This window comes from Arachis stenosperma, chromosome 6, assembly GCF_014773155.1.
Source record: "Arachis stenosperma cultivar V10309 chromosome 6, arast.V10309.gnm1.PFL2, whole genome shotgun sequence".
NCBI lineage: Eukaryota > Viridiplantae > Streptophyta > Magnoliopsida > Fabales > Fabaceae > Arachis > Arachis stenosperma.
Window position 1 is genome coordinate 10,260,180 of NC_080382.1, and position 13,802 is coordinate 10,273,981.

Genomic DNA, 13,802 nt, shown 5'->3' on the forward strand with positions numbered 1-13,802 from the left:
TGAGAATGGTGGACTGTGAAGGCAATTAGGGATCAGAACATTGATTTAAGGTTTCAGTCAATGAAACGGCAGCGTTTTGCTGCCCAGCCTAAAAACCGGCCGGGTGACGGTTCGGTTCGACCGACCGGTTATTGGCCGGTTTACCAGTTCAACTCCGATTTTTAGATTTTGCGGTTTTGTTGATTGCTCAAACCGTTTTTGTGACTGGTTCACGGTTCGACCAGCCGGTCCAAACCGGTTTTTAGAACATTGGTTATTAGTCCCTTAGGCTGCGTTTGTTTTCAGAGATAGGACAGAACATGACACTGACAATAGGACGGAGACCCTAAAAATTATCTTTTGTGTATTGTGTTTGGATACAAAGTACAAGATATTAATGTAATGTCCAGTATTATGTTTGGATACATATGGACAAGACTAAAATATTATATGAAATGACTAAAATAGCCATCTGATTCCAAATTTTTTACATCAAGTACAAACTAATTTAATAAAGAATGAGAGTACGTAGGAGTACAGACGGAACTTGAAAAAAATGTTTGAAGAGGCCAAAAATTTTAATAAAAAAATATATAATAGTATTTATATTAAAATAAAATTTATAAATATAATTATTTTATTTTTAAATTTATTATTAATATGTAGGAATATATATGGTTAAGATTAACAAAAAAATAAATCTGAGTTTGATTAATAAAAAATTTTGTTTAGGTTAGTAAGCCAAATTAGTTTTTAATAAAAAATCAGCTTTAAAAAAGAATCCGTTTTTACATGAAAAAAATAGTTTTTTGCACATAAAAATCTATTTTTATTTAGAAAACAAATTTTTTTTATCTAAAAACTGATTTTTCTTTTTAAAAAACTATTTTTTCTTTAAATTATATAAAATCAATTACAACTTATAAATTATTTTTTAGTATTTTAAAAGATCAATTTTACTTTTGATAATATTTATCTTTCAAAAGTTTCAAGACTAATTATTTTTATTACGAATCAAATAATATAATACAACGTTAAAATGATATTGAAGTAAAAACGATCAGAAAGAAAGAATTATCCACCCCAATAAAAAATTCTACAAAAAAGAGAGAGTACCTGAAAAAGAAAGAGATAGAGAAAGAGCAGGAAGAAGAAAGTACCTCCTAAGAACAACGCAATTAGAAAAAATAAGAATGGGGTAATAGCAGAATAATAAAAAATATCTCTAGACAAAAAAGAAAACAAAATTTATAAAAAAGTCCGTGTTTACTCTTCTAAATCCCTTGTCCATCATTATCCTTCGTAAAAGAGTGGATACAAAAGTATAAAAAACTGTCTCGTAAATAATGTATTCAGTATTCATGTCTCTTCTTCCAAACACTTTTTAAACACGTGTTATCCATATCTCTGTGTCCTACCTCCGAAAACAAATGGTACCTTAGTAACATCAGAGGCTATTCATATGTATAGTCATGCATGACTATCAAGAAGAGACCAAGAAGAGGTAGGTAAGAACTAAACTACTATGCAGTACAAAATCAGAAACTATTACAACCGTATTGACTTTACTAACTAATTATTTAATCTTAGTACTCTTAACATCCCCCTCAAACTTAGGTGAGGTAAATCACTCATTCTAAGTTTGTTTCTAAACTTATCAAAGTCTTATTGACACTGATTTTGTCAACATATCTGCCACCTGATCTTGGGCAGGGATGTGTACCACAAAAAGCTTCTTCTGGTTCACAAATTTTCTCACAAAATAAAGATCCAACTCCATGTGTTTGTATCTGCTGTGCAATATGGGATTAGCTGCAAGTTGACAAGCACTTTGGTTATCACAATAGATAGTTGGGGGTAATTTTTTAGCAACATTCAACTCTTGGAGCAGCTGCTGCACTGCCACCACCTCTGCCTGGGCCGACGCAATTGCTCTATACTCAACTTTGGTACTACTTCTGCTAACTTTGTTCTGTTTTTGTGACTTCCATGCTATTAAGTTTGCTCCAAGATAGATGCAATATCCCGTAATGCTCCTATGATCATCAAGATCAGCTCCCTAATCCGCATCTGCAAATGCAATAATCCTATAGTAAGAACTTTTTGAAAATATCAAACCTTGTCCCGTCGTACCTTTGATGTATCTCAAAATTCTCTTCACAACTTTCCATTGCTCAGCTGTAGGATTATGCATGAATTGAGAAGCTTTATCTACGGCATATGACAAGTCCGGTCTAGTAGTTGTTAGATATTGCAGGCCCCCAACGATTAATCTGTATAATTCAGGATTTTCACAAGGTTTTGAGTCATGCTTGTGCAGCTTCACTGATGAAATCATTGGTGTAGGCATGGCGTTAGAGGTAGACATCCCAGCTTTCTCTAATAATTCTGCAGCATATTTTTCTTGAGATAATAAAATGGAACCATCATCTAAGTATTTCTCTTCAAGACCAAGAAAAAAATTTATCTCCCCTAAATCTTTCAAAGGAAATATCTTGTTTAAATTTGCAATGAGTTCTTCAATTTCATTCAAGCTACTTCCCGTCACAACAATGTCATCAACATATACAAGAAGATATGTGATAGAATTTTTCGTATTTTTTACAAATAATGAAGTATCCGATTTAGTATTAATAAACCCAAAATTTAAAAGAGTAGATTTGAGTGTCAAAAACCAGGCCCGAGGAGCTTGTTTCAACCCCATATAAAGCTCTGTTGATCTTACAAACCTTGTTTGAATTCTTACCCTCATACCCTTGAGGTTGTTGCATGTAAACTTGCTCTTCAAGCTTTCCATTAAGAAAAGCATTATTGAAATCAAATTGTCTCAACACCCAACCTTGGACGAGAGCAATTGTTAACACAATTCGAAGGGTTGAGAGTCCGATCATTGGACCAAAAATCTGTTCATAGTCCACACCTTTTTTATGATAGCCTTTGCCAACGAGTCTAGCCTTATATCTCATAATTTCTCCTTTGCTATTTCGTTTTATAGCATACACTCACTTGCTTCCAATTATGGTAGCATTGGGCGGTGCATCCACCAAGTCCCAAGTGTGGCAATTTATTAGAGCCTGGTATTCTGCATCCATATCAGACTTTCAATGAGGAGTATTAAGAACCTGAGTCACACTTTTTGGTGTGTTCTGATATAAGTCCAAAGATGCTGAGGTTGTGTAGGCTCTTGGACTTATGGATACCAGCCTTTGACCTTGTTATCATGTGATGAATGTTGATTGGTGTAGGACTTATTGGTGGCAAGAAAATTTCAGTTCTAGTGTTTGAAATTGATGGTGTAACTTGATGTTGCTGTAAGTCTTTGTGATTCTGAGTTGAAGTTTTACATTGGACTTCTTGTGCATTTAAGGGTGCTGTCATCTCAAAGTCAGACATGATATTAGTAGTAGTATGAAATTGTTCTAGATAATGAGGATCTTGTTGTTTTGTAACCACAGGCAAAGTCATGATAGTTTCATGAAAAATTACATTCAAGTTATTTGCATTAGATGATTGTAATTCAGTTGAAAATAAATCATGATAAGGAAAGACTTCGTCATTAAAAATAACATGTCTAGACACAAATAATTTTCCAAATTTTATCATGCACTTATAACCATGATGTGCATTGTCATATCCTAAGAAAATGCATTTTTCAGTTTTATATTCTAATTTATACTTATGATATGGTCTTAAGTATGGAAAGCATAGGCAACCAAAGACCTTAAACATAGTATAATCAGGTTTTCTTTTAAAAAGAATTTTAAAGGAAGAGATGAAATTAAGAGTTGATGTGGGTAATCTATTAAGTAAATACACAGCTGTTCCAAAAATATCCTCCCAAAATTTCATTGGGAGAGATGCAGTAGCTAACAAAGACAAACCCGTTTCAGTTATGGTCCTGTGCCTCCTTTCAACACATTCTTGTTATTGATGTGTGTAGAGACATGACAGCTTGTGCTTTATACCATACTGCTTCAAATAGTCAGTAAAAGTATTTGATAAGAACTCCATTCCATGATCAGATTGGAGAGCTTTTTGAGTACAATTTGTTTTATTCTCCATTAAAGATTTATAAGTTTTGAAGGCTGCAAATGCTTGAGCTTTATTAGTCAATAAAAAAATACTGGTATAGCGACTAAAGGCATCCACAAAAGTAATATAATATTTAAAACCAGATCTAAAGAGTATAGGAGCTGGCCCCCAAATATCCACATATACTAGTTCAAGAGGCATAGTATAAGAAGAGGTTGAATTAGAAAAAGGCAATACATGCATCTTGGCAAGAGAGCAAAACTCACAAACATTATGCACTTCTAAACTTTTAGGGACAGTAACGCTACAATCTTTTAGAACGCGTATCACATTTGGAACATTAGTATGGCCTAAACGTTTATGCCATAAATTAATAATATTGAGTTTTGTAGCAGTGAGAGCAACACTATTTAGAGGCATTGTGCAGAAATTTATAAGAGTAGTAGTAACAATAGGTGCAGTATTTGAAAAATTTAATGGAACAGAATGTAACTCTTTTGATTTATTATCAAAATGTAAATTGTTACAAGATTCTATATTTCTAACGGGTACATCATTTTCTTGTAGGCATGAATTAAAAGTATGATCAGTAGCATATTTCTTAGTACCGGGTGAGGTATTGAAAGAACAACACAAACATGTAGCACCATTCTTCAAACAAGAAACATTCTTAGGTACAATTAGGTGATAAAAAAACATAAATTCCCCCTCTAGTGTGGCCTTGGAAAAGGAGTTGGCGAAAAACCTTATCACGAATAAAGCACTTTTAGGACAAAATTCAAAGAAAACATTATTGTCCTCTGCAAACTTTGAAACAATCATTAAATTTTGAGTAATATTAGGCACATGCAAGAGATTTTGTAAACGATAGCTAAAGTTATTAGATTTATCAATTAATATTGAAGATCCATAATTTAAGATAAGGATACATGCACAATTACCCACAAAGAGTTGATCTAGATCAGGAGGACCTTGAGAAGATGTTAACAAGTTGGTTGCATCGGGGGTAACATGATGACTCGCACCAGAGTCTGGGTACCAGGCTGATTCACCAATTGAAGAAGGTGCAGTGAGATATGCTCGAGGTTGATGGAATGATGGAGATGGTGATGGTGGAACGGTGTTAGAAAAAGGTATCTGTGGTGTGTTTGATGTAGAATTTAGTTGATAATTTTGATCAAAACGATAGTAGCAATTCCAGGCTATGTGACCATTGCGTCCACAAATTTGGCAAGAAAAGCGAAGATTATTCCATAGATTCCTTCCTCCTCTTTGGAATCTTCCACCACGACCTCTCCGTGCTCCGCTTCGGTTATTGGAGTTAAAGAAGGATTATGACAAATGCGCAATGAAAATGTGAGTACTAGGGTGTTTGAAACGATCAAGCATATCATCATATGCTTGTAGAAATGATTCTGCCTCAGCCATTATGAATGTACCAAGTCTAGACATGACAGAAGTGATATAGCCATTATAGTCCTCTGGAAGCCCATCAATGATGGCTTGAATATGATCATCATCACTAATCTGATGGCCAATCGCAAGAAGAGATGCAACAAGTTTGTGAATCCGGCCAAGGTAATTAGAAATGGTAGTCATTTTCTTGACACATTTTAGTTGTGCTTTGAGACTTTGAATCCTTGTCTTTAATGTAACAGAAAAGAAGTTAATGACGGTGTTCCATGCTTCAGCAAAGGTGTGACAATATAGAACTTTATTCTTGAAGGAAGTAGATACTGAAAAAAAAAAAAAGCCAAGTAGTGAGTGCAAGATCATTCTGACGCCATTCTTTGTATGCTGTAGATTCTTGAACCTGTGTTGTGGTTGTTGTGGGAGCAGGTGATGGTGATGGTGTTGTAGCAGGCGTAGCACCCGGAGTGGTGTTTGATGTGGTAGAGGAATCTTGATTTGAAGAAGCTTTAAGACATATCTTGCTAGTGTTTTGGTGGGATCCAAATGATGCTCCATCTCAAGAGTCTGAATCATGAGCCATGCTTGATGTTTCCATGTATTATAGTTGTTGTCTTCAAGTTTTTCAGCAAGAGGAACCAGTCCTGGTTTTGTTGTGGCAGAAGAACTACTTAGAAGCAGTGCCATTGTTGAAGGAGATGAATGATTAAGGAACAAGAATCAATGAAGCAGAGAAGGGAAAAAAATTTCAATGGCGGAAGAATAGTGGTTTTGAGGCACTAGATACCATGTTGAAATCACAGTTGTGAATCATAGAGAGATTGTAAAAGACTATGAGTGAAGTGTATATGACTATTCATATATATAGTCATACATGACTATCAAGAAGAGACCAAGAAGAGGTAGTTAAAAGCATGTGATTTTATGTTTAACTATTTTTTTTTCTTCTTTTATAATTTTTCTTTGTATAGCGCTTGCTCCAATTTTTTACTATTCTTTTGTTATAGACTCTAAAAATAGCCTCCTTTTGTCACTGCAAACACTATTCTCTCCATCATAGCTGTTGATTATCCGGTCGAAAATATTGCTTGCTACTTATATAATGATGGTAGAATTCTATTTGACATTTGAAGCTCTCGTCGATATGACTAACTTTTGTTAAAATTTAGGCTCCTTTCTGTAGAGTCTAAAAATGCTAAAGTATATCTTTGGTAGCGCAATTTTCTCAAGAACAAAGTTAGATTGGGCTTGATGAGGAAAATAAACTCCTTGCCATAATTAAAGAGAATATCAAATGCCTATAATGCTCATTAGTAGCTAAGAGCAAAGAAGAAACTATCCGAGGCTGGTATTATTGTCAAGCTTCATCTTCATCAAGTAATGTTATAGCCTTTAATTGATCATCCTACAAAATTAGTATACATGCAGATAATAAGTTTGCCTAACGTGTAACTTCAAGAAAACAAAGGATAATACTATTAATATATTAAATAGATAAATATTTATTTGTTTATTTTTAAAATTCTAATTTTTTATTTTAGAAGTTATTTTTTTATTCAATTATGCTATAAATAATAAAATTTTATTTTATTTAATATTTAGTAAATTTAGACAACGGATGAAAATTTGTGTATCTGACCTATTTGACAATTTACACATAATATTAAATCGTATTAATACAAAATAAAAGAAGAGAGTAAAAGTTTTTTTTTTGTAAAAAAAAAAGTAACAGTGAACTTTTTTTAAAAAATAAATACAAATAAAAATTAAGAATTAAATAAAAAATTTAAGTTTGTTTAAAAAGAATTTTTTTAAATCAATGAACATTTTAAAAATTAAGAATTACTAAGAAAGTTTTTATAGCTTATTTTATATTATTTTATTAATTGCAAATAAAAAAATACAAGAACATCTAATAAAGAATAATTTATTAAAAAATATTTATCATATTTTATATATCATGACGTCATTACTTATACATGATGTCATTACTTATAAAATTTAGGGTTAATTACTAATTTGATATCCGAAAGATTCAGTCGCCGACAAATAAATCCTAAAAGATGTTATCGACTAAATAGTTCTTGAATGATTTAAAAATACGACAAAAAGAACTAATAAATATCATAAGTTTTATAAATAACAAAAAAAAATTATATTTTCTAAATTTTTGTGGCAACATTTGAATAAATATTTAGAATGTACACAAAAATTTAGAACAAAATTTGATTTTTATTTTTCAAAAAAAATGTGATAATTGACAATGATTTTTTTAAAAAAAATTACTTGACAAAAAATTACCAAAATTCAAGGATGAAAATATTTTTTTTTTAATAATGATTGTAAACAGTTGTTGTATTTTTAAATTTTTTGGGCCTTATTTGTAGGGTTAGCAACATGTACTTCTTTTGGACCTTATTTGTAGGGGGTGGCAACATATATTTTATCCGTGAGTACCAAACTCAACCTAATCTGATTGGGTAGGGTTGGCTAAATCAATCATAGTAGGTATTGAACCCACAACTTTCTTTTTGTAAAAACTCAAATCAACTATTAAACTAATCATTTAAATTATTAATTTAGTATGTTTGTTATTTAAAGAGTAATGCTGTAAAAATTTGGAGTTAAAAGAAGAGTGATAAGATATTTATCTTTGTTTGTGTTATTTTAACTTTATTAAGAACTTTATAATCATATTATTTGTAATTTTATGTTTGATTTTTTTAAGATTTTATTTTTTTTAATTTTAATTTGAACTTAATTTTTATATTTTCTGTTTTATTAATATGTATGAAATATGAAATAATTGAATTTTATATTTGCTTATAAAAATTGATTTTCTTACTGGTAGGGTTGAGCAGTGTAAGATTGAGAATGTTAGAATGCATGTAGGGTTAGGGTTGAGAGAATATCAACCTGCGGATAAGGTAAAATTAAATTTTAAAAAAGTTTTCAACTCGCAGGTAGGATTAGGGTAGAGTTCAAACCTACCCTATTCTACCTTACCCTATCTATCATCAACATTATTTATTTGTCGTTAGCATCTTTTGAGGTTCGTTTTATTAACAATGTAAAATTTTAGGTATCATTTTAATAGTTTACTTTAAATTTTTTTTTTACTATTTAAATGTAAATGACAATAACATACTTAAATGTAAATGATAATAGCGACACTTATATTATATATGATGTCAACAAAAATAAATAAAAAAAGCTTTAAAATAGACAACAACATAGAATAAAAAGTATTATTTTTTTTTACAAAATTTGTTACATATAATATACCTATTTAGATTTGCATGTATAATAATATATCAACCTAACAGGTTAGATTGAGATTAAAATAAAAAAGATAAATTTAACATAAAATATCAACAATAAACACTAAAATGTACATTTTCTTTAAAATTTCAACTCAAATATAATAATAAAGATAATAAAATTTAAAAAATAAAAAATAAGAGAGTAGTTTGGGAGATTGAAAAAAAGGAGATAGTTATTAGTAATATTATTCTATAAATATTACTGTTTTAATAGTGTCTTAAAAGTACTTATTAAACAATTTAAATTTTTTTATTTTTAAAATATTTATAAATGTCAAAATCTCATCCTTTTCATAATTTTTTAAAATTTAATCATTCATAAATTCTATATATAAAAATAATTTTATATATATATATCCAATATATATTGTTAAGACAATAAAAATAATTTTTATTTATTTTATACTGCGTAAATAATTATAAAAAAAATTAATTTATCTTTTTACTGTTTCACTATTTGTAAGATAATGAAAGCTTTTTAAGATTTAGATCTATATTTTGACCTAATACTTTTAAAAAATGAAAATAAAGATAAATATCTATAATATTTAAATATAATTTATCTTTTGTAAATAACTAACATATGTTTTGCTTTATATTTATTTTTTTATTAAAATAATATTATAATCATTAATTTTTAAACTATTTATTTTTTAATAAAATAGATATATGTTTATTGTGTATTTTTATAATTTAATATTTAAAAGTATTTAATTTTTTAGTGATTTTATTTTTTAAAAAATAATAATATAAATAAAGTTACAATAATATTAAAATGATGAAAAAACTTAATTAACAAATTAAACGATGAATAATATACTAAAAAATAAATAAAATTAATTTTATAAAAATAATAAAAAAGCGACCGAACGTAACAGTTAAGCCATTAATTCATCTCTAAAATTTCTTGCATACTACTAAGTATTGATTCGATCCTAATGGCTACTTATAATTCATATATGATCACTTTGTCATCATAAGGTTTCAGAGATTTTCTAATAGTGTTTTAAAGGAAAAAAAAAACAATTGTTATTTTAAACGTAAAAACCTTTTTTAAATAATGGAATCACTTTGCTCGAGAATCTGCTCTGTTTTTTCTAGCCCTTTTGCTTTGTTCCTTTCTTTAGACAACCAAAAGAAAAAAAATATATTGCCACTAAAATTTAAATTTAAGAATTTAATACATATTGCTCAAACATAAATGGAAATCTAAACTGTAAATAAGCATTTCTTTTCAAAAAAAAAAAAAGTTATGAATGATACTTTGTTTCAAATGTGTATTAGGGTATGGTGTGTACTGTGCTTTAGTAGGTACTACTGAGTTATATATAATGAATTGTTTTGACTTGTTTTGGGTGGGGTGGTCTTAGTGGTTGATCCTCTTTATAGTAGATTGTCCAACATCTCATTAGTCATTACCGAAAACATTAAAAGGTTTGACCACTTAATTACAACACCAAAGGCATCGGCCAAGAGTCAATGAGAGTTTCTAGCTGCCTTATGAAAGATCTTAGAATATGACACTCATTTTTAAATTCAAAAGCATCATATTTAAATCGTTCGTTGCTCATATCATATTAATTATACATTAATATTAAAAGTGACATTGGTAGATGAGAAGGAAAAAAAAAAGAACAGAGAGAAGGAGTACCATTTATGAGTCATTTTGAGCAACAGAACAAACAACATACCATAGTTGCATATAGTCAGTATACTCAAATCATTCACAAATTCACAAGACAGAATTACTAAGTAAAAGATCTTCAACTATTTATACAGCTTGTGGGATAAATTTCATTTCATGATCATATTTACACAAGCAAGCAACACCTAATTCATATTTCTTGCTGAAACCTTAATTACTAATAAGTATTCAAACATATATTGTAACACCTTTGCTAACAGAACATTATGCTTTATTTCTTCTTATAGTTCCCATTTGATATAGACAAAAACCAAAGAAAAATAAAGAAAAAGTATATGTATATATATTACACATGTAGCACAAGTATCTGTTACCCAATTCAGGACTTGTCTTGATCAACAAAGCTTTCAATACCTGTGGTAGCAAGCTTGTTAACAAGAGCTAGAGCATTGCTGGTTATGTAAGAAACATTCTGGACCCTTCTCTGCAGCAACTTGATCTGCTTCTTCTTATTATTGTTATGATTATTATTATTATTATTATCTTGGACTTGAAATGAAAATCCATCAAGGCAAGTGTCTTCATCGGTTAACGCCGCGCTAATCCAAGTATTGAGATCCCCCATTTGTGTGCTGAACGTGGTTTTGCTAAGCTTTCTTAGCACATCAAGTGATCTATGAAGCTCATCAAGTGCATCATCAAAAACCTCAGCACAATCTGAAAGTGCAGCTCTGTTTCTTCCTATGAATCCTCCATTTCTTTTCAACTGTGCCAAGAATGCTCGAACTTTCTTTACCTCGCCTATTGTCACTGATACCCCAGCACGTGCCCATTTGCTAGGACTTGTTCCCGCAGTGTTGGAGAATTGTGCTAGTGAATGAACACACAACTCTTGGTACCTTGTTACACTGCAAGCTTCTCTAACATAACCATTTTTGTTCCCTTTTGCAAGCACCATTTGACCACTGCTTGCTAGGAATGATGAAAGGAACAATAACAATAATGCATGGAGTAACATAAGGCGTGATATTATGACCATTTTTTTTTCTTTTGTATATGGTATGGTGCTATAAACAAGAGAATGAAGAAAAGAGTAGTGAGGAATGCTCAGATTGTTGTATCTTTATAGTGAGATTTGGCTTAAGAAGGTAGGGGTGGTGGGGACTTTAAAAAGTACCATGTTATGTTTTACTTTTTGGACTTGTTTTAGGGAGAAGCTGGTGCATAGGCAAGGGGCTAGTGAGTGCAATTAAAAAAAGGGATAAAGGGTGGTAATCTGAAATAGCTAGATGGGAAAAGTATGTAACATGTGAGTTCCTCACTAGTCTAGATAAGAATAAGATATACTCAATCTTTCATACTGTGAAATTTCTCTACTTTCTCATTCATCAGTATCATAAAGATCTGGAATAAGAGATAATTACGTTTACCATCGTACAAGTGATTTGTATAAAAAAATTAGCCACCATTATAAAATGCTATAAAGCATGAATAATTTTGAGTTATTGTATTAGTGTGTCGGACACATTTTGAATACGACATTTATCAACACTCATCCTATACACTGCGGTATCCAACGTATCCTAATAAAAAATAAAATAAAAAATTTTGTGGACACACTAAGACATATCTAAATACTATCACGTGTTAGCGTATTCAACCTTATTCTAAATATGTATTCTTAAAATGAATTTAAAAATAATATATATTATTATTTATTAAAACAAAAAATATTTTAAATATTTTGTATAATTAAAAAAATACATTAAAAACGGTTAAAAAATTATTTTATATTTTAATATTAATAAAAAATTCAAATATCATTGTAATTATTTAAAATATACTTTATATTTTATAAATGGGTTATGCTAGGTAACCAATAATTTTTTTGAACAACATAAACAACCACCAATCAAATTAGAACACACTACCCTTCTAAATTACCCACTTAAATTTTAATATTAGAATAATCATCCGCACACCTAATGAAATAAACATCCGATATATCCATTGTTCACATTGTTTAATATTTTTATTATTTACCTATATTATTCCTTTATATATATATACCACATCTACGTGTCTTATAAGATTTTAAATTTTGTGTCCGCATATTCCGTGTCGTATCGTATCACGTGTTCGTATCAGTGTTCATATATTATAGATAAAATACATAGAATATAAATACACATTAATATTTTATAACTGATTTTGATATATATCTAACATAATTAAATATTTATTATAAACTAATTACCATCTGTATTTTTTTTATAATATTTTTAATCTAACAGTCTAAGAACGAATTTATTGTAAATTTAAATCTTGTTTAAAAATTTAAACGTTGAATAAATTACTACACATAATCGCTTTACCAACCTTAACTACTAATAATAATAACATGCGAAAATGAATATGTCCCAATCATACACGATTGTATATTTTTCGTGCAGTATAATATTAGTTAAACATCTAAAAATAAGTATTTATGAGATAATAAATTACCATACTTAAATTAAAGCAGGTTACTTTCACGATTTTCTTTCTTCCATTGCTAATAAGTAGGTTTCTTGCATATCGATATTGGGGTCCACCTAACCACAATGTTAATATCATATTGCCATTATTTGTACTTAACGTCTTCTTATTACTATTTGGAGGTCTACAAAGAACGAACTTCATTACTATATGAAGCCAATGGCCGAACATGATGATAATGTATAACGATAACGAAAATGAAACTATTACGCGACCAAGAAGACGAGTCGGTAGCCGAACGATCCCTATTCCTCAATGTTGCGTTTGCTTCTCAAAACAAAACAAGATTAGACATGCAAAATAAGACGTAAAAAATAGATATTTTATTTAAAATAAATTATAAAATTTTAATTTATTTTTATTTAAAAATTAAAAAAATATATATATAATTATAAAAAATTAATCAAAATGATTAAAAAAATAAAAAATAAGTCATATTTTTTTGTTAATATTTTAAAGATTTTTTATTAAAATAGACATAATATCTCTATCTATATCTTATATTTTATTTGTATCTCTGTGTTTCTGTCTAATGTTCCATAACTATAATGCAGCTTAAATAGTTTATGAAAAATATTAGAAGACCAATAAATTTTATAATTTATAGTTATTAAATTAATTATCATTAATATTTCTAATGGTATGAAATTACATCTAATTATATGAAATTATTCATTTTTTTATTAATTAAATATGAGTCATATTTTAATAAAAGTGTTGGTGCCTAAGCTATCTCATAATTTATATTTTATAATTATATAATGTCTTTTTCGCTCTTAACTCTTTTCCACAAGCAAGAAGGTGAGAAGAAAATTTTGATCTTCAGGCACACCTAACTAAAATGCCAAATAACTAGATTCTATGATTAGTCCATA

General features: G+C 29.3%; 1 protein-coding gene across 1 annotated transcript; it reads right to left on the reverse strand.

Moving 5' to 3' along the window:
• Positions 1-10,490: 10,490 nt before the first annotated feature.
• LOC130936467 (pectinesterase inhibitor 6-like) lies at positions 10,491-11,501 on the reverse strand. The gene has a single exon (XM_057866537.1). It carries the CDS (start codon positions 11,426-11,428, stop codon positions 10,769-10,771), a length of 660 nt encoding a protein of 219 aa, XP_057722520.1. The 5' UTR covers positions 11,429-11,501; the 3' UTR covers positions 10,491-10,768.
• Between the last annotated feature and the right edge of the window lie 2,301 nt (positions 11,502-13,802).

Coding starts and splice junctions, on each gene's coding strand:
- LOC130936467 (XM_057866537.1), bottom strand. CDS start 11,428: ATGGTCATAATATCACGCCTTATGTTACTCCATGCATTATTGTTATTG.